We start from the raw sequence: 22340 nt of genomic DNA on the forward strand, positions 1-22340 counted from the left end.
ATTAGGTCACCTAAAAGGAAAGGGCAAAAGTTTCAAATGTGGTGTTCATGATAGGAAATAACAGCTGCAATGTCTAGAACACGGGGAAATACAACCTGGCTCAAAAGTACTGATCACAATAGAATCTGTATGACTTTCTATTTAGTAATTTTAACATCTGGCAATATGTAGAATACAGCGAGCTGTCTCATAAAACTGTTTTCTTGAAAAGCTTAATCTGTCTTCCCCAGAAAAGAGAAGCTGCTTCATTCAGCATTCTCCTAACTGCTTCTCTCGTCCTTGACCTATTTTTTTAATCAGTCATTATGGTTTTGAACCTGTTCAGGAGCTTGATGAGATGAAATTCTGAAGACATGTATATGAAGATGAGCAGCAATCTGTAGGCATACACCACTGGCGTATCTCAGCATATCAAACAAGGATATGAACTTCAAAAGAACAAAACAGAAAAGATTATAAAAAAAATAAGTTGTCCCTACTATAATAAATTAATCTATACTTTAATCAATCTATCCACATGACAAGTTAAACAAGCGTTTGAACACAGAGCAGTCTATTTTAGAAGAAAAAAAAATGTTATATACCCCCCCAAAAAATAAACAGCATGAAACACTTGTAATGTTCCTTAAACACTTGTGAAGTTTGATAAAGAAAGGTTGTTAGCCTGCTGTTAGCAGAATAACTTTAAACAAATCACACGAACTGAAGCAAGACAGATCTGTAAATTTACTGTCACATCTCTGTTCCAAGGAAAGAAAGCCAGTCAGCTCCCAAAATACATGTTTACGTGGTGTCCTGGCACTCCCTCTGCCGTGACAGCTGAAATCTGAGCAAGTCAGAAACGTCAGAGCAGAATGACAGGGTCGGGTCTCAATCCATTCCTTCAAGCATGCTCCAAATGAAAAGTATTAAAACCAAAATGCTTACCAGTGCTATCCACAGAACAATATATTCATCAATGAAACTGTTGAAGTACTGGTCCAAAAACAGAAGTCCTGGCCCAATAAATGCAGTATCCTGAAGACTGATTTCACTTTTTGTCATGTGAGCCACCTGTGTTTTAAAAAAAAAAACAAACCAAAACTGCACCACTGCAAGGTGAATGTAACTCCCAGAAAGCTTCCACCTTAGTTATGAGAGGGCATGACATGACATCCTCGCTCAGCAGCAGCCTGCTGTCCCCAGTTCTGGGGAAGCAAGCAGCAGGCAGGCCCAGAGCTTCATAAATGCTGCAGGGCCTGCTGCTCCCTGAGACTTTCTTTCAAAAAGACCAAGTCACCTCTTTCTGGGTTACTCAATCACTGTATAGCACTTTAATTGATGATACCAACTGATAATTCAAAACAGCTGTTATTTTATTACATAAGAGGTGTGCACACATACTTCAGTGCTGTTGTTCTGCGATAAGTTACACTGACACCAGTGCATTTAGGTATTTGCAGGAGTTCCCCACACTTTTTTTTAATACTGCTGTATTGGAAGGTAAAGAATATACTGAGAATGAATTATTAGTCACTTGAAGTGCCATTTACGAGTTTATCTTGAAAACTTTGGCTTTACTGAGCCAAAAGCTAACTAGAAACTAGGCTTTTGCTTAGGTGACAAGACTTGTTTTTCCTGGTTGGTAGAGCTAGCGATGTATGCACAGAGACGCTTTACAGAATGACCAAGAGAGATTACAGGGCAGGGGGTGGGGAAGGAACCTCTTAAACACACACACACCTTGATCCTTCCATATTTAGCATTCTTAGCGACAACTTAAGCTCACATTTAGTTGAGAGGCAGAAAAGGTTTATATAAGAAGCTGGAGAGCTAATAAAGGACATCCAAAGAATCCATACCAGGAAGCTCAAAAATGACAGAAGGAAAACAGTCTAGGTGCCAAGTTTGTCATAGGAAATGTCACCCTGTCATTCCTTGTTTCCCTGCATCATGGGCACTCAGTAAATATGATTAAGTACCAAGAGGTTCATTTGAACAAGCTGGTCTCTTGGCAAGGTATAAATCACATTCAACTCTGCTGAAAAGTCAGTGGGTGTCCCAGGCTCAGGACAACCACAAAGGCTTCCACTCTCCTACTGCTAAGAGTGTATCTCTCCTGCTAAAGGGACCCACTGCAGCGAGTGATGCCTGGCTCACATCTGGCACGATGTGCAACAGCTACACAGGGTTTGTGCCTGTGGAGCAGCTCTAGCACAACACCACAAACTGCACAGGCCTTGGCTCCTGTCTCCACTGCGCCTCCCACCTGGTCACGCCTGTTTTTACTGCAGTGTGCTCACTCCAGAGTGAAGAACAAAGCCTCCCAGATTAGTATCAGAAAACTGTGAGAGCTGAACCTACAACATCCCTTCCCCACTACCTTTACAGATCTGCCTCTGGAGCAGACTACCCTCCAAGCAACACGTAAAGCATCAAGGGAAACAGCTTGATCAACATGCCCATGAGCACACTGACACACATACAGTGATGACTGCTGGCCACAACAACCCAGGGTCCCCTGAATGAGCAAGAAGCCAAGGTGTTGCACAGAACAGGCAAACCACCATAGGTCCCATCTGAAGGCTCAGTCTTATCAGCGTTCACTCTCCTGACCCAAGTTAGTAGCTCACTAGGTGAACTGTGTTTAGAGATAAAGTCAGAATACCTGTTTTCTAGCGTTTCAGAAACATGCCAGAGGCAAAACCCCAACAATCAGTGGCTGGATTTACTGTTGTTATCACATATGTAGATTATTTTTTAATCCATTGATGAGGTTTTTATCTCTTTTTCATTAAAGATAGGAAAGTTCATATCTTCCTTTTAATGGCTGAAGTAAATTCCTATTTCAGGGAATTAAATCAGAAGTCACAGCACTGTCAGCAGGGCTTGAGGGACCACAGTGAGGATGTTAAAGACAGGCAGTATATTTCTAGGAGTAAGTTAAACAAAACTGAAAGTTAACCAATACATTGATCAGTGTCATACCTAATCTCTCTGTAGGAGAGAGAGTCTAGTTCAGTGTCTTGGCTGCCATGAAACTGGCAGCTCAGAACAGTGAAACTTGCAATGCCCCTGATCCAGTGAGTGTTAAGCCAAGAACAAGTTTAGTTGCAGGAGGTTTAGGACTGAAACAAGATTTCTTACCACCAACTTCTGTGAGATTTTAGCATTCACAAATCCAAATGTCAAGACATAGAGGCAAGAATGTTTTTCAAACAGCTGAGTTGTGGACTTTTTATAGATCATAATGGCAAGTACGATAAGTAGTCCAATGTGCAGGCCTGGTGAAAGAACACTTGTTCCCTGAAATACAAACAGGCAGAAAGTTTGCATTAGGCTTCTGTCATACAGTAAAGTCCAGATTTTATACAGACTGCAAATCCCATTAAACAAAGCCAGAGTTTTCAAAATTCAGGAAAGTCCTCTATCATTATGCCAGTGCTATTAGTATCCTTTGCAGTGACCACTAAACAATTCATTTCTTCATAGAGGAGATCCAGTAACTGGTAGAGGTAAGGTAGATAACAGTCTTTGCTTTAGCCATTCAACACTCATATGCTTGTCTACTTAAATGCTTAAAGACATAAAACCCTCCTGATGAGTGTCCTGGGTTCAGCTAGGATAGAGTTAATTTTCTTTCTAGTAGCAGGTGCAGTGCTGTGTTTGGGAGTTCAGAGTTTTAGTTGTTGCCAAGCAGTCAAGGACTTTTGAGCTTTCCATGCTGCTCTGCTAATGAGAAGGTGGGGGGCACCCAGAGAGCTGAGAGGGGATATGGCCAGGACAGGTGACCCAAATTGGCCAAAGGGGGCATTCCATGCCAATTACGACATACTCAGCATAAAGGGGAGCTAGTGGGAGAGGAGAGCACAGCTCCAGTATGATTGGTTTGGGGTTGGTCGGGCTTTGGGATGGCTCTGAGCTGTATGGCCTGAGTTGTGTGGTTTGGTGAGAAACTGCACTGCATATCACCAGTTTTGTATATTTTTCTACAAAGCCCTGTTACTGCTATTTCTCCCTCCCTTTGCTGTCCCAGTAAACTGTCCTTATCTCAGACCACAAGGTTCGCCTTTGTCTTTCCCCTCACACCATGGGTGCAGCAAGCACGTGACTGCGTGGTGCTCAGCTGCCAGCTGGGGCTAAACCACAACAATCATCTGGAATACAGAAAATTACTGGCCTAAATTATTCAAAACTCATCCAGATTTTTAAAGAAACTTACTGCTATTGTAGATCCATTCTTTCCAACCCCTCCACCAAAGATGACACGGAAGTAATTGAAACAAGAGAGTGCTGTTCCACACAGTATGCCAACAACTGCAAAGAACTTCACTTCTAAGCCCACCAGAGGAACCTTAGCAGGAAAAACAAGAGAAAGATATTAAAAGTTAAGGATAACAGCTTCTCAAAAAGCCACTCACGCATACTTTTTTAAAAGCTACTCATGCCTACCAAGCAATTGTTTTATTTGAACTCTCCAAGAAACAAGCTGAGGAGGACAGTGCTCGGAGTTTGTTTCCTTACTATGGAGATGAGCAATTTCTTTTGTAATGTTTAAACTTGACTTTTGTGTACTTCAGTTCTGGTCTTGAAATTCAGCTAGATCTTACTGTGTTCATCCTTAAGGTGTTCTTAAAATATTTTTACTACAGAAGCAAAAACTTGACAGGGAGGGGCTACTGCATCACGGAGGCATGGGAGGGGAGAAAAGGCCAGTTTCTTCTTTTCAGCTGGTAAGACAACAGCGAACCACAGGAAACACAAACACCATCTGCCTGCTTTGTGTTTTGGTATGTGTCATTTGTATGCTGTATCTTTGTATTTAGAATAGTCTCCAGATACGAATTTTAATTAAACAGTTACCTTTCAGAATCAATTGCAGTTTCAAGGGAACTTCCAAAGGCAGCAGAGGATTTAAAAAAAAAAAAATATAGTAATAAATTGAAACCACTGACTATATTTTTTAATATAGATTGTTTTGAGATACAGCGCTGCTACCAAAGGAAAAATTAACCTAAGGCACCTAATTTATTTTTCAACATGGAAATAAGCTGTTAGAAAATATAACAAAAGTGTCTTGCAGGATGGGGAAAGGAAATTCCTGAATAAACTGATGAATTAATTTAAATTACATGGAGGTGTATGTTTAGGTTAATTTGCATCGGTAATCAATAGCATGGAATGGTCTCAGCTTTCCCATGTGCTGTAATCAAGCAGAACTACACATTTCCAAGTAAAGACCCTAGAAAGGATGAAGATGATCTCGTCCACTAAAGTACACCTGTAAAGATCAGAATAAAAGCCTCAGATAGGGAAATGATATTTACAGATATTTACCTTTATGGCAGCTCTAACATAGCTGTTAAAAATCAGTAGATCTCCATCAGCACATAAGCATGGACTACTTAACCAAAAAAACGCCTAATTTCATCCCATAGCTTTGACAGACTGAACAATTTAATTTTAAATTTTTAAATGAAGTATCCTTATCATTTCACTGAGCAGAAATGTAAGTCCTACAATAAAATATACAAAAGAAAGAAAACTAGAACCAAAACTTTGTTAAATCTGAAGTATCTGCAGAATACTAGTTCCAAATCAGAAGTGGCAGATGGGGTCTTTTTTCCTCTATGTAGCTCTAAATTTGTGCACAGGATGTCACATCAATTATATCTAGGTTATCAACAACATAAAAAATAACCTACATGTGTACAGCCAGCTAAACCAGAACTCTAGGCACGTGCTGTATGGCGTGTGTTGCTGGTACTTGCACAGGGCAGCTTCAAATACTGTAGGAACTGCAAACGCTGAGCGGGAACTGAACGCTCACTGGGAACTCTGAATACTTCACACACTCACCTTAGAGTCCCATATCGCTGCTCCACCATATGCAGACACCAAGAGCAGCATTGTTATGGCAATCTGAACTTCAGTTACATCAACTCTATGAAGGGGGAAAAAAAAGCGGGGAGGGATATTTAGTTAAAGAAAAGGTCTGTCTGCTGTAAGTGTAAGGCAGGAGGTGGGGGAAATCAAAACACAGTGATTTCCAATTATCTCCTTTGAAGTACTTCAGATTACATCAATGCACGTAGAACATGATTTTCCTTGACTGAGAAAGGTGCTCCACATGGAGGCACACATCTCTGGTTCAGATTTAAAAATAAGCCTGTATTTCTTATCTAGAACAAGAAATCTAGTAGGGGGGAATCTTGAATGGATACATTAACTCTCTGAGAATTTTGTGCAAATTTACAGTCTTGTTGCTCTGCAAATATCAAAATAAAATTTAAGGCAAGCTCATAGTCAATGCAATCAAATCGTTCCATTAAAAGCATACTATATATAAGGAGGGACCATGCAGGCTGGGACAGAAGGGATTTCTTTATGCCATCATATCATGAAAATTTGACAGATACAACCTGCAAAACGCAAGGGCAGAATTTTGAGGACTAAGTCAGTGGATAGCTAAGCACCCTTCCTGTTTCAGAGCACGTATAATCGCTACCTTGCTTTTTTCATAAAAGTGTTCTTAAAATAGATGGCTTTGTATGGCCCTAATGTCTAGGTTCTGTATTCCACCTCTTTTCTCACAAGACAGCCAACTCTTTACAGCTGTACTTGACTGCTGAAATGTTTTGACAAGTCATGAATATATATATTTAAAAAGTTAAGCAGAGGTTCAAGAAAGAGAATCTATACTTTGAATAAAACTTTAAAATAAGTAAAATAAATGTGCACATATAAGGTACCTTTTATACCACCAAAGGTTTTGAGACAGGTACCTGATCTTTGTACAGAAGCAGTGACAACGGATGTTTAAAATACATTTCTCTAAGCAATTAAAATAAATTTGCCATTTAAAAGTATTATGACCAAAGTCTACATGTGTCATTACTTGCTCAGCACATGAACTTTGCACAGGAAACAGTCTTTTTAAAGGGAGAGAGGAATACACTCATGGCTAATGGTAAACATTTATCTGATCCTGATCATCACAGTAACACTAAAGTCTCTTCTTTCATCGGAAAAGTAATTATAAAATATGCTAAAGTTTTACCACAAGCATCAGTTTCTCAGTCTTAGAAGAGCCAAAGTTTAAGCTGCAGCTAGATGCTAAGGTGAGGCACTCATCACTGCGGAAACCATTGGAACAGGTGCTCCTCTCCTTCCTACGCCATCGCAGTCCCTCACTTCTGCTCATCGGACTGCAAGGTGAGCTTGCAGTCTCATCAGCTTGCCAGCCTCGTCTAAGTTTTTCATCCTCTGCTCATTTTATGAATTGGATTGAAGTGACAGAGTCTGTGCAGGGGGAAACAGGCCAGTGTTTTCGGAAGCAGGTTTTTCCCTCTGCCTGGGATGAAGTGCCACATTTGCCCAGTCATTTGCTGTAGCTGCACGCTGAACTTGTCCTGTTACATCATGCAAAAGCACTGATATGCAACTGCAAGTGTCCAGTTTGCACTCTGTAGTTCTAAAACCTAGGTTTGTAAGCTGTACTGCATTTGCTGTTGCTGGTACCGGGAGGAGGCTCAAACTTGAGTCATTATATGTGCCAAAGTTTAGTACTTACTTTTACAGACACTCAGCCTGTTTGTTGCAACACAGCCCAAATCAGAGTCCAAAGATTTTAGTCAGGCACTGTGCAGTATGCTACACAACCTGACAATGGCACAGTACCCAGCTGCTCTGGTCTTTCTTGGTCCCTCCGTGGGACTCTCATATTTGACTTGTAAAATCAAATCCTGATAATTTAGGAACAGCATCAGTAAAAGCTTCTGTCCATGCTGTTATGTATTCTCATATTTACTAATGCCCTCTATGCTTAAGAGAAATAAAATTGTGAGTCTTGAAAACACTCAGACCTGTTCTCACTAAACAGGATTTCAAACAAAAGCAGGGAACACCGTGCCATTCCAAACTGCTTATACTATGCATTATCACTGTATTTGTGTAGATACCATGAAGTTTTAATGAAGAGATTTTACTGGGGTATACAGGAGTCTCAGTGCCTCCCTGATGTAGGGAAGTTATTCTTACATTTTATGCAAGAACAAAAGGCACAGGAAAGCAATCATGTATGCAAAACCCCAGAGCTCGTGGCACAGTCCATCTCCCTTTAGCGTTGTCCACTGTCACATACAGAAATAATCCTATTTCAGCCACCACTCTTAAAGCATCTATTTTTCTTTACAGCACAAGATGTCCTTTAAAAAAAGGTGGGATGGGTAGGCAGGCAGTGGAGTTGTATTTTGTGTGCCAAAAGGCATTATCAGGAAATAAAAGATCTCTTAGCATTCACCACAGAGACATCTTGCTTTTGGGACAGGTATCGAGCAGTATGAAAGGCCAGCTGATCACTGGCCTGTGTGCCCAGTGACACTCAGATTTGCTAAGGCACTTCTTGCATGTCAGAGCTTAGTAGGACTTCAAGCAGGCGACTTGGTGAGTGACAAAGAGCAGCAGGGCAGCCTTCATCTACCGCACAGTTCCAGTTTTGCTGCTGTGGAAGTCTCAGATCTTTTCCTCTTTTCAAAAACCATTACTGCTCATTGGTTAAAAACGGCAAAAGGCCGTGGAGGGGAATAACCTCCACACCATTAGGAGTTAAAGGGAAATTGTTATCTTCTACGTGGATGCCATGACTCCTCCTCCTACACTGCGGTGAGAACAGATGAAATTTCTACCAAGTCTTGAACAGCATCCCAGCAATCTCTAGAACTGTGACCTAACACAAAACCTAAAGGACATCAAAACCAGTATGAGCCAGTTTAAAAGCAAATCCCCACATAAACCTGGGGCAATTCTTCAAACACGACCATAGCTCTGTGAAACTCCTTGTCAGAGGACACACAAGAGTTCGTTTGAAGGCAGACTGAAGGCATCTATGGAAGGGAAACTTATTAGCAGAGGACTTTCTCTAAAAACACATGTGCTTCAGAGCCCCCTGGGCAGAGTGTTCCGTGGCTGGGAGGGTACTGTAGATGCTTTCTCCATCCCTACTCCTACACAGAGCACGTTGTTTACACTGCAGGCAAGACCTCCCTGGCCTGAGCCTGCATGGTGCTTATGTGAGTTCTGAGAACAAAGGCACGGACAAGAGAGCCAAACACGTGCAAACAAAGCACACACAGCTAAAATCAGCTGCTGCTAAAAGAACAAGTCCTCTTCTCAGTATTATGCAGAGTTTTAAAGTTCTTGCCAGATAAAACACAAGTCTGCTAGGGTGGTAAGGAAATGAGGAAATAGGTGAGAGGAAGATATAGCAGGGGGGAGAAAACAAGAAGAAACAGAAATCAGGTAGCTAGCAGTCTCAGACATTAAGCCACATGAACTTCTAAAGATGCCTACTTACTTTCCAAACCTTAGTATGCCTGATACATATGTCTGCCAGTGAGCAGAATAGAACATGAACAGTCCCACAAAACAACAGAAAAACAACCAGTCAGGATTTGTTCCTAGTCGGATTGCTATGCAGGATCCAAGGACAACAAAAACTGAAAAGCAGAAACAAACACGTTAGTCATATGCCCTCTTTTCTTGCAGTTAAGAGAATTTTTTTTAAAAATTAAAAAATAAAAATCACATGGCATTTTACATCACTATAACAAAACGATGACATGACTGACACTTCACTGAGTAGCTAACCTCAGGGACAGACCAAAACACAGGACTCTTTCCCAAGCAAGGGCCCTGTCTTCTGAGTCAACAACCTAAAGTGGATGTTTTCCCTTCTTCTGGCCTTGTCATGTCGTGCTCACTGCGACACTGACAGCTTCAACCAAAGGGTGCAGCTCAGGGAGCCCAGCAGCTGCACTTCTCTGGGAAGTGAGCCATGAAGAACGTACCAACTCCAAGGACAAATATTGCAGCCGTTAAGCTTTTACAGGAGTACAGGCATCATCACCAACAGCGGCTAAGTTATGGAAAGTAAAACTGAGCATGGCTTTCTCCAGGGGCTCCAAATCAACTTTTTAAATTTCTTCTACTAAGGAACATAAATTATCCTTTTCCAAAGTGCCAGGCCAGATGCCTTATTACCAGACTGGTATTTTGTCAAATCACTCCCAATGCTTAGTTTCACCATGCCAACATCAATTTTTATGTCTTTAAAGTCCTTTGTTAGGTATCAGCTATATCCTGCCAGAAAACATAAGCTATGTATAGTAAAGAATCGCTCTTATGGAACTATTTTTTCACCATCTAGCTCATTCAAAGAACACTGGCACAGGTTTCCCAGAGACGTAATGGAGGCCCCATCCCTGGAGATATTCAAGGTCAGGCTTGATGGGGCTCTGAGTCACCTGATCTAGTAAAGATGACCCTGCTTACTGCAAGGGGGTTGGACTAGATGACCTCTAAAGGTCTTTACACGTTCTATGATTCTATGTACATGAAGATGTGCAGTAATTAAGAGCAGAACACATATTACCCAACATCTGTCAAAGGTATTTCTGAGACACCCTCTCTGATCCTGGTCAGAGATGCAAAGATCAGGGGCAGCCTTGGCTGCAGAGCCCAGGAGATGGTTAGTTACCCTAAAAGAAGGGAAGGTGCAGACATTGCTCTGAGCAGGGGGTTGGAGTTGATTATCTCCAGAGTTCCTTTCCAACTTGAACAAGTCTGTGATTAATCAGCTCCTCTTGAAAACAGGTAACTTATAACTAGGATGGGTAACAGTATGTTAAGGCTACCTGTGGAAATAGAGTCGCAACCATGATCAAAGAGTTCTCCTAGAGGAGAACTACTGTTTGTTCTTCTGGCTTGCTTCCCATCAATGGCATCCAGAGACTGGTAGATAAAAAGTCCTAATGCACCCAGGATGTATGCCCAAAAAGGTGCCTGAAAGAGATTCACATAAAATGTCACTAGGCAGCTTCCAATTGCTTAGCTATTTCGTTAAAGGTAAAATATTGTTCAGCACCAAACCATAGCACACTGTGCTGTTACATAATCAATGGACACACCAAATTCCTTGGACTAGTTTCTATATGAATTGTCATAACTGCTATAATGAACTCCTTCAGATACACCAGTGAAACACAAGACCTTGCATTTATTAAAAAAAAAAACAAAACAAAAAACAACACACACACATAAACACCCTCCCCCCCCCAAATTTTAACCCCTCTTCCGCATCAACTGAATTATTTTTCCACCTTAAAACCACACCATTGTCTAACTATTTGTATTCTTTGTGCTGAAAAAGGTAAGGAAAATAAAATTAATCTTTAAAAAAGAAAGTAGCAGCAAGGCACTTAAAGTTCTCAGCAATTTCTGTAACAGACACTTAGCTGATCTGCTCAGGTTTACCACACAGATATGAAAACCCACGACATTCTACCGAATGAAGATTTCAGCTTGTAGGGAAAGAGATTTTTTTGCCAGCACCCGGAGATTGATTACATAGGCACTTTGGACTAGGGTTTGAAGAAACGAAGTCATTCTCTAAATAGGAAGTAACAGCTACCTACTTCATACAGACCATCTGAGTTTCAAAACAAGCTGTCGTCACTTACAGCAACACCAATCCTAGGCTCCAAGGAACTGTCCCAGAGCAGCACCTTTCAAAGGCAGCATTCCCATATGCACAGGCAGTATGTCTGTCTTTGTCCAGGAATTAAGTTTTACCAAAAATTATCTCTAACACCTTTTGAACAAAGCAGAGGTAACACTTTTGTCTCAAGCAGTTTCGGGTGGTAACTTTACCATTTAGAAGCACTGTTCACAAAAAAGGAGTCAAAGTTGGGTATAAATGCTCAAAACGCAGCTCGCGGGGGGAAGAGGTGAACAGGCCCAGGCAGAGCCGACTGTTGAGCGCACGGAGCTGGATGCTTCCCCACTCCAGGGAAGCTGCCATGCCTCTGCACCCCTGCGGTTCCTCTCCTGCTGCACAGAGACCAACATGGTTACGTCTACCAAGTCCAGTAAAGGCTATTAAGCAGATTTAGACAACAGATCAACTCTCAGCGAGCTGAGATTTATCCACACTCACATAAACCCAGTGTCACTGCTGGGGAAAAAAGAAGAATGACAGCTGCCAATCAGTTCACAGGCAGGGACAGAAGGCAGCAGTAAGAATGCAGGTGAGCTACTCCCCCAGCTCCAGACATTCTGTCTTGTCATTATTGCTACTCTCACTGACTTCAGCTCAAAAAGAAGTCATGCCTCCAGGTGAGGCTGATCATGAAATACATCCTTCCCAAGAACCAGCATGTTGAAGGGAGGTTCAGTTCTGAACAGCTTTTTTCTGTTATTCAGGACTTTCTCCCATGTTCAAGGCTGGCTGATAACATTGCCTTATCATTTAGTTTTGTGCTTTTAATATGGAAACAATATTGTGAGCAAATTTATGATTTTCTGGCTACCCAGTATTTGGCAAATTTTATTGATACAACATTCTACTATTTAAGTCAAACAGCTGGCTGCCCCCTGCAGCTTTGAACCAAAAGCCAGTTAAAGAGTTAGGGACTCCAGGTATAGGTGAGAAGTCTGGATTTGTATTTACCAAGAAACCTAGAAAGATTCAAATCTGCAGGGCTGTCTTTCCCCTTTATCCAAAGAAATTATGAAAAATTGTAACCTCAGACCATGTTGGAAGCCCTGAGCAAGTGAGAGAGGATGAGTAGATATTCTCATTCCAATGGACATTTAACACACTGGTATCTGATATCCTCCCTGCCAAAGATCACACTATAGAAATCCAGATCAAGCGATGACAGCGATACAGGTTTGATGCTCACCAGTGGACGTAGTAGTTATTTAGGTTCCTTCTCTGTCATTAGTCCAGTAAAACAAAGGAATTTTGTGTTGAAGGATGGGGGGTTAACTCATGGAGTGAGTTCTCAGCTATCTCTTGAAAAGGTTTCTTCTGATGAAGGGGTTGCAACACGAGGAGCCCACTGCCACCCTGGGTTCACAGATCACCCACAGCCACATGCTTGGTCAGATGTTCTGCAGAGAGGCAGTGATCCCTGTTCTCGCTCTCCACCTTTCTGAACAGAGGGCTGTCAGCCACTGCCCAGGTATTTCAGGGCATAAAAGCATGGTTAGGAGCCTGTAGAAGCTAAAACCATTTTACTTGTGATAGAATCCATATACTAAAGCTACCACAGTACCTATATCAGCCTCTTCAGAGTAACTTTGTTGCACAGAGAATAACAGGTATTCTCCAACAAGACAGCTCCTGACAGACCTATGAACGAACCTATTAACGAGCAGAAAGGCCAAGAGAAACCATTGGTTCCACTGCAGTCCTTTAAAGTAGTATTTTAAAGACATTTCTGATTTTACCACCAATATTATTGTTAGGTGCCACAAAGGTAATCTGCAACATTTCATGAGGCATTCTCACTGTGACACACTTCTACCTAGTTACAAAGAGGCAGCCTGAGATCTACCAAAATTTGTCCCGCTAATCCCTAGATTTTGGCAAATAAACCAGGCCACACCTAATAATTCTGTCCAGGACACCACTGGGGTTTTGTATTAGGCTCCTTTCCTTCTACAACTATCTACCTATAACGGAAACAGATTTTAGTTTGCTTTAAAGTCATCAGGTTCTCCCTATCACAGACAAAAGTAGACCCTATCCAGCACTAAATATGCAAGTCAAATTCCTTACCCACCCTGCATTCAACACCCCCCTCAGCATGGGGCACACCACCAATTAAATGAAATGCCACAGTGTGGGCAGTTTCCTATTTAACTGGATCATTTCCATAATTGAAACACCAGTTGGGAACAAAAAATACATGACATAACAGGTCTCTAACATCAGCCATAGTGCTCTTTGCTGTATGCTTGATATAATTACAAACTTGTGAAGTGCAAACTCCACAAAATACTGCCTCAGTTCTAACTAGGCTTGCATGTTGGTTACTGCAGTCAGTTTATCACAGGTTCCCCAGCCTGAGAAACATGAGGCAGGAATTCTTCTTCAGGGTAACACTGCCAATATTTACCTTACCTCCAAACAAGTTTAACACATTAAATGTAAAAATAAACAAATAAACCAGCTCCAACTCAAACCTCTCTAGTCAGGTCTTTTTGACACAGAAATGGCTTTTGGCATGTTGCAAGCTATAATACAGGTGTGATTGTTAAGACTGCTGATCCAAGCTTGTTTGCATTTGCTCCTGTTGGGGCAAATCAAAGAAATGGTCCCCTCAAACTCCAAAACCGAAACACTGTTCCTTGACGATCTGGAAAGAGGGGGAAGAGTTTTCATCCTCTTCCCAGTAAGGATCATCTGTATCCACGGACACCTGTAGCAGATGCATCCATATCCCCACAGTTGCAAAGAAGGGACGAAGATTCTACTGATCACAGGGGAACAGGTGAGAGAGTTTAAACAGAGAGCTTAGAAATATGATTTGGAGCATTTCATCCCAAGGCTGTCAGTTCAAATTTAAGTGATCACCAAAGGTCACTTGTGATCAACTATTCATTTAGCAGATTAAATGAATGGTCTAATGTTTTAATTGGTAAAATACAGTTTTCCAGATCACTGAAGGTGTGCAGAGATTTCCAAAGTTCCTAATAACCATGGATTCTCTCTGCTATCTATCCTCTCAACACAGTTACAGCTGCCACCTCCTCCGCCTTCTCACATGCCTGGCTCTCCATCCAGGGATGTCCCCTGCCAGCTTCCCACACTAGACCCAAGTAATTTGCAAATTAGAGAAGTGGAAGCATTAAGAATGCTGACATGGCTGACAGACTCAGCAGAAAGGTCAGGAGGCTCCCAATAATCATCAGCTTTTCACTGATGAGGTGTTTATTATCTCTGCCCAGTTATATCCTGTCCAAGCAAATGTATTATTTGGCCAGAGCTAGATGCTATTCTCATGGAACTAGATGAGAACACAAACCTGGGGGAAAGGGGGGTGGATGACACAACACTTCTCTGCTTCAATTAAAACGGATGTCTGAAAGATGATATGGCCCCAGAAACCTGTCACAAGCAGATTTGATACAGCAGGTCTGGTCAGCTACTGAACCACAGGGTGTCAAAACAAAAACATGTGCATGTAATGTTTGACGGGTATGCGTGGCATGCCCCTCCTTCAGGAAAAAGTGTAGGTTGAACAGCAGTCCTTGTCCTTTGGGTCCTGTGATTCCACCCCTCAAAGAAGCACAGACAGCTGCAGAAGACTTCATGTGCAAAGGAGATCCCTTAACACTTATTTCAAGCAAAGCTCTCAAGTCCAGAGAGTTTAGCAACCTAAACTTTTGCAACATTCAAAGACTCAGTGTCCTGTTCCCGTACCTCCCCCCCGCCCTTAATTACTCACATTTCTCACATTTACTCATAATCTCACTTCCTCTCTTTCCTAGTTTAAACGGCTGCTCTCTGGAACAGATCCACAATAGAAACACTTTTACTGGACTGCCTCCCTCCTTCCCCTAAATGTGTGTATTTTCCTCACTTCTGTTCAACACAAAGCACAATATACAATTGTACCAACAGCAGAAGGGACTGTTTCAACCTGCATGGCAGCAAGGGGGAGGAAAAAAAATGAAAAATAATCATACTAGAGTCCAATTGCATTTCACGTACACCAGAGACTCCCTGCATTCCTTTAGCACCCTCCTCTCCACAACAACTTGCTTCTTTCTCTGAAAGAACTCCCATCCTTCTGTGTTGGAGTCCCTGAACCTTCGCTGTCTTCCTTTCTGCCAAACACCTCTTTCTCCCCTTCCCTACCGAGTGCACCATTCTTCACTCCAGGGTATGGGCCTGATTCCCCACCCCACTCAGTGCTTCACCCCTCTCCTCTACCAGGTCAGGAGCTTAATGCTTCTTCCTTCAATCTCCAAGTTCATACTAGCTGTTGCAGTTCCCCTGCTTTTCTGTTTCTTTATTCTCTCTCCCACAAGCTCAGTTATGCCCTTGCTATTTACGTAATTCCATGCCTGTCAATATCTTCCCTTCATTTCTCCCTCTTACATGAAAAAACTCAATACAATGCCTCTTTTAGTTTAAAAGATGGGGTTTGGGTGGGGAGGGACTGTTGAGGGGTTTTTTGGTGGGGAGACTGGGGGTTCTGTTGTTGCTGGTTTTTAGAGGAAATTTTAAAAAGACTCAAAGAGATTGAGACAGCACCTCACCAATGTTCCTCTGCCTCCAAGCAGTTGATAGCCGAGCTCTCTGGAGCCACCCAGACCCTCCCATGCTTCTGGGTCTCCCTAGACACATGGCTTTCTGAACAATATGTTTCAGCAAGGCATAGAACCCTTGGATAAATGCGCTACACCATTTTTTTAAGCAGTTCCACAGAGCTAGCAATCACAGACCTCCCTTCCCTCCCTAGCGCTGCTTTCTGCATGAGAACTCTTGAGCCCCCAACCCACTTTTGCCATCACCGCCCAATCTGCAATCCTTTTCTCTTCCTATATTCCTTTATTCCTAGTAACTTGCAGGAAACTACAGGTAACAGAACAAAGGCCTTAAAAAAACCCCAAATAAATGAGACATGTTGGAACCCAAGAAGCTGAGAGCATGCATGATAAAATCTATCCTGATCGGTCTGGGGGCTCTTTGATTAGATCCTGCTGGAACTGCTACAAGATTTTATTAAAAAAAAAAAAAAAAAAAAAATTCAATACAAAGTAACAATTACTGTTAACATGAACTTCTGTCCTGAAATTATACCTTCGTGCAGCGTCTTAGAGACCTGTGGCTGAGCTTGAAGGATTACCAAAACTAGGCCGCTCTGTGAGCAACCATGAAAGCAGCAGGATCATTGTTTCTTGTCTCCTTTTAAAAGGTAGAAACTTATGTTTACACGGTTTTCTTTCTAATGTTGATGCAAGGAAAAAAGTAACATGTCAGTTTTCCCCAGAATGGGAAGTGGTAATGAGAGATTCATGAGCAAAACCTAACGAAGTACCTGTAGCTACTTCAGAGAAGTCAGCTGGCAGTAGAGCAAGTGTCAAATGATGGGTATAAAATGGAAATCCTCACCTAAGGAGTGCTCTCCTTTCACACCCTAATGCAACAAATACACACAGTTCACACCTAAAGTTAGCAAAACTTTTAATTCTTAAGTACTTTCTAGTTAGAGATCAAAAACCAGGTAAAAAAAACCCAGCCTGCAGTCACAACAAAGATACTTCAGCCCTCCGCAGGACATGAAACATGCAGTAGTGTCCTCCCCACCACCTCACCTATCACAGAATCTATATATTACTGTCCTAAGTTACACAGAGTAGGAAACTGGAAAGATACTCTGTGACAATCTGCACACATGGATTTTAGTTATAACAGGCTTGAGGGGTGCAGCCTGCTAATGGCGTAGCTACAAATAAGAAGGCTCATGTTGAAGTGTGGGTTTATAGGAGCCAGTGGCACAACCCATGTTCCTACCAAAGAAATGTTACTGAAGCAGCCAGTATTTTTTAAAGCCAAAACACACTGTGCTTGTCAGTAAGAAACTGACTAGTGGCTACTGATGAAGACAAATAGAATACTCTATAAGGAAATAATGGCTACACTGAGCCATGTATTAGTTGTAGTGGGGAATTGGGGGGGGGGGGGGGGAAGTATTATGGAAGGCACTGCAATTGGACAAAATGAAAGCTGAAAGTACAAACAAACAGGTTCAAAACAAATAATTCAAGAGGCAAAATCATGAGGTAGAAGGTGTCTGTGGGTAAATAGATCCATCAGTTACTGTTCTATCAAGTAGCCTGAGAAATGCCAACCACAGTCTTCTGGCAGCTGGAAGGACATAATGGGGAAAGATCTTTTTTAAGTATCTGCTAGCAGCTACTAGCTGCTAGCTATTTCAGTCAATTTCAGTCGATTTCAGTCTACCAGTTTTACTTGATTTAGATAATTTGCATAAACATCAAGACTTCAGTGTCTACAATAAAAGAACAACCCACTAAAGACTGCTTGGGGGAAAAAAACCCCAAACCCAAACAACCACCCAAACTAACTCATAAACTAAAACCCACTGAAAACCAAAATCTGCTTATTATTTTATCTAAGTCTTAACTTCCACCAAGTGAATATAGGAAGTTCTTGTTCATCCATCAGATAATCAAAACTTGATCATGAACAGTGGCTTGGCAGTATAAAGGTGGTGAAGTGCGTTATGCTATTGCTTCAGCCTGTGATCCCATCACCTTTAACATCATTTTCAGTTCTATCTTGGTCTTTCCAGCCTACACTTCCAAATCAAAAGTACAAAGTAGATATTACAACAATACATGCAGCACCTATTAATGTTGTAACTAATAATAACTGCTTTAGCTTTTTTAAAAAGTCAGCCAGAACCACAGCGACTTAGGTGGAAGACAAGATGAGTCATTAAACAAGCAGAAGAGAGACAACAATGCCTTAAGTGATGCAGCAAGAGAAAGGGAGGGCTACTCTCACAGTGCAGACAGAGACAACAAAAAACAATAGGATAAGGACTCTGGTTTTACACTACGTATTTATAAAGGATATACAAGTATCTCAACAAAAAAACTTTCATTCAAACTGCAGGTTCTTATAAAATTCAGCTTCCACAAAAAATAAAACAGTAAAGTTCCTAAAACTCAACCTAAACTTTCTGAAAGGAGTAATTCCCTGGATGTCTCAACACCACCTTTTTCTTTTTCTACACGAGCCCTCAATGAAAAAATAACTTAAAAAATACTTTTTTTTCCTGAATAGCAAAGAAAAAAAGCTAAAATGAACATCCAGACACGTAGCTGGCACACAATATCTACATCACAAAACTAAGCTAGATGTAGCAGTTCAAACATTTTAATTCTAAAAGTGCTTCTACAAGGCAATCTGCAGTTTCCAAGCACTCACAGCTCTTATCTTCCCTTCTCCTACTGCCCGCAACACCAGAGAGCACCACTACCTGGTGATGCAAGTCAGGGAAGTGGTTAGGGATAGACCAAAGCAAACTTAATTTCAATCTGGATCAACTTCCTGGTACGTCCACCACAATCACTTCTGCTAACACAGACAGCAAAGCAACTAGACCAAAAGAAGGATTCTTCCATCAACAAGGACACTACCCAAAGTATATCTAAGTTATTTAAAAATACCCAACCAATCACCACCTCTGCCATGAGGACTTAAGGCCACCAGAACGCAAGAAAAAGATCAGCCACCTTTCAAGACACTTTACCTACACAAAGCACTTTTCCCCTGGTGTTTCTCACCCTAACTACCATGAAGACTCTGCACTGGGAAACTTGTAACAGGCTGGGAAGCTCCAGCAAAGCTCCTAAAATTGTAGGCAACCCAGTTTAAGCAATAACACCATCAGCCCACATTAACAAGCCTGTTTTCCCTCCAGAAGCTAAAGCAATTAAATGTTTCCCACACGAGGACGGGAGGCATTTGCACTACGGTCAGCTAACACATCTGCGACGCAACTCCCAACCCCAGCCAAGCTGTGCTAAAGTGGTATCAGCCAGCTCTGCCCCGCTCCTGGGCACATCCCACACCCTCCCTCCTGGCCTGCAGCTGTTTCTACCTCCATGGCCCCTCTTGCTACAGCTTTTCTCATAGGAAGGGAGTGGACACAGCTTATGTCTCCTTCCCAGCAAGCTGCTTGAGCCGAGGCATAAATGTGGGATGCAGGATGGTCCCTGGAGGAGGCTGGGGTGCCATGCACCCTGGTGAGCCTGGCTACACCTTTGCACCGCAGCACCCAGTGCCGGCCAAGCACGACGCAAAGTCCTTTCCCCATGGGAACTTCTGGTCAGCGAAGGGCTAAGGAGGAGAGAGGAGCCCACTGAAACTCCCCCTTTCCCATGATCGCCCAGCATTTCGGCATTCAAACCTTAACACCTATCTCCAGCTACCCCACAGCATGATCCCCATATTACCGCTCCCCTGACTTCCCAGGGCTAACCGGCCCGGGGAGGAGCTGCGGCAGCGCTCCCGGCCCTCGCAGGGCGGGAGGGCACGGGGGCCCCGCGGGGCAGCGGCCAGGGCTGGGCCGCCGGGGAGTCCCTGCCGGGAGAAGGCGGTGGCAGGCGGGGGAAAGGGTCAAGCTGTAACGGAGAGGCGGCGGCGGGCCGTGGCGGGCGGTACCTGCTCGGTGGCGCTGGGGCAGCAGGCGATGAGTGGCAGCGCCGTCAGGCAGTTCAGCAGGAGGCCGCCCAGGGTGATGGCGTTGGGGGCCAGCCACGGCGGGACCTGCTCCACCAGCCAGGCCCAGTAGGGCTGCAGCCATGGCTCCAGCAGCGAGCGGCCGGCCGCGCTGTAGCGGTGCTGCTCCAGCCGCTTCAGCTGCGCCGGGCTGAGGGGCGCGGGCAAAGCCCAGGGCATGGCCATGCCGGCCCCGCCGCGGGGGCCACCGCTTGCCGCACACCAGGCGGGACCGACCTCAGGCCGCCGCCGCCGCTCGGGGCGGGGCTGGGCTGCTGAGGGCCGCGGCGGGAGGCGGAAGAGGCCGACGCCCAGCAGCGGCTCTGCCGGGTGGGAGATGGGAGCCCTCGCCCGCGACAGCTATCGGGAAGCGGCTGCCCTCGCCCCCGGCGCGCCGAGGGTTCCCTCACCCCGAGTGCAAAGCCTCCTTCCTCCCCCGCAGCAGGGACCCCGTTTCTCAGCGGGCCGTCCCGGCGGTGGCGGCTCCGCCATGAGGGGTTGGGTATGCCCCGGGCGGCGGGGGAAGCCCTCGGGCGTCGAGTGGGTGCACCCGTGTCGGTCCCGTCCCGCCTGCTTCCCACCACCTGCCATTTCCCCAGGCCTGTGGGCAGTCACGGCCGGGCCCTGGTGCGGTGGGCATGAGCGCCAGTGTCTAGTCACTGCTGAGTGCAGGCAGGGTGGGTTGAACCCCTCTCTCCCCTGTGATTTTCCTGATTCACCTGATTTTCCATTGGCACGTTTTATTGTGCAGCTGACAGCTGTGGGGTGATGCAACAGGTGGCTGGGCAGGCTTTTTTAGCAAGGCATAAAGGCAGGGCTGGGGTGGTGGGTGATCTCCGTGCAGTCAGCAGGACACTGCAGCCATGTCTGTGGGGACGTGATCCCCTCTGTGTCAGCCAAGGGATCCTCTGCCACCCCTCTGCCTGGGGAGTGCACTCTGAGGTGTTACGGGGCACCTGGATGCTGCGTTACACAGGACTTGCATTACCTCCTTGACCTGCCAGGAGTTAGAAGGGACCTTGAAAGATCATCTAGTCCAACCCCCCCTTGCCAGAGCAGGATCACCTAATCACACAGGAACACATCCAGGTGGGTTTTGAATGTCTCCAGAGGAGAGTCCACAAGCTCTCTGGGCAGTCTGTTCCAGTGCTCTGTCACCCTCACAGTGAAAAAGTTTCACCCTATATTCACATGGAACTTTCAGTGCTCCAGCTTGCATGAAGTTGTAGCATGTCAAATTATTTTAATAATTTGAAGGCATTTTGATGTATCCCCGAATCTCTGGGACGATATGTGGTTTCTGAGTGGGACCAAGGAAAGGCAGGCACTATGTAGCTGTATAAAGGATGAAATATAAAGTGTAAAATAAAATCTCTAATGTGTATTGCATACACAAATGGCATCTTCTTAGAATCAGGAATTCTTCAAGCATTTTGGGTTTGTGTGGCAAGGTTTTGGTAGTGGTGGGGCTACAGAGGTGGCTTCTGCGAGAAGCTTCCCCCGTGTCTGACAGAGTCAATGCTAGTCGGCTCCAAGACAGACCTGCCACTGACAAAGGCCAAGCCCATCTGTGATGATTGTAGTGCCTCTGTGATAACATATTTAAGAAAGAAAAAAATAGTACATCTTTTTTTTTCCCGAGAGAAAGGAGTGAGGAGATAGAAGATGTGAGAAACTGCAAACACCAAGGTCAGTGAAGAAGGAGGGGGAGGACGTGCTCCAGGCACAGAAGCAGAGTCCCCTGCAGTCTATGGGAAAGACCATGGTGAATCAGGCTGTCCCCCTGCAGCTCATGGAAGATGACAGAGAGCAGATTCTCCTCTGCAGCTTGTGGAGGACCCCATGCTGTAGCAGGTGGAGGTACATGAAGGAAGCTGTGACCCAGTAGGAAAGCTTGTGCTGGAGCAAGCTCCTGGAAGGACCTGCAGAGTCCAACCCCCCTGCCAAAGCAGGTTCCCTAGGACAGATTGCACAGGTAGGCGGCCAGATGGGTCTTGAGTATCTCCAGAGAAGGAGACGCCACAACCCCCTGGGCAGCCTGTTCCAGTGCTCTGCAGCCGGTGGAGAGAGGGGCCAACGCCAGAGCAGGTTTGCTGGGGAACTTGTGATGCTATGTGGGACCAATTCTGGAGCACTGTGTTCCTGAAGATCTGCATCCTATGGAAGGGACACACACTGGCACAGTTTGTGAAGGACTTGCACCCATGGAAAGGACCCATGTTGAAGAAGTTCATGGAGGGCTGTCTCCCGT

General features: G+C 44.1%; 1 protein-coding gene across 2 annotated transcripts in view; it reads right to left on the reverse strand.

The window, feature by feature from the left end:
* CHPT1 (choline phosphotransferase 1) overlaps window positions 1-20275 on the reverse strand; it is a gene marked incomplete at its 5' end in the record, with an annotated part of 23269 nt that extends 2994 nt beyond the window's left edge. Inside the window, 8 exons of one of the 2 annotated variants that reach the window (XM_084262766.1) lie at window positions 318-428; window positions 928-1053; window positions 3127-3285; window positions 4202-4333; window positions 5839-5923; window positions 9335-9476; window positions 10674-10821; window positions 20033-20275. In XM_084262766.1, coding sequence (XP_084118892.1) covers window positions 318-428; window positions 928-1053; window positions 3127-3285; window positions 4202-4333; window positions 5839-5923; window positions 9335-9476; window positions 10674-10821; window positions 20033-20275 — 1146 coding nt within the window. Of the gene's footprint in view, window positions 1-317; window positions 429-757; window positions 827-927; window positions 1054-3126; window positions 3286-4201; window positions 4334-5838; window positions 5924-9334; window positions 9477-10673; window positions 10822-20032 lie in introns of those variants that run through there. The other variant, XM_084262767.1, reaches the window with a different exon arrangement.
* Between the last annotated feature and the right edge of the window lie 2065 nt (window positions 20276-22340).

The sequence above is a fragment of the Gallinula chloropus genome, assembly GCF_964237585.1.
Source record: "Gallinula chloropus genome assembly, chromosome: 1".
Lineage (NCBI taxonomy): Eukaryota > Metazoa > Chordata > Aves > Gruiformes > Rallidae > Gallinula > Gallinula chloropus.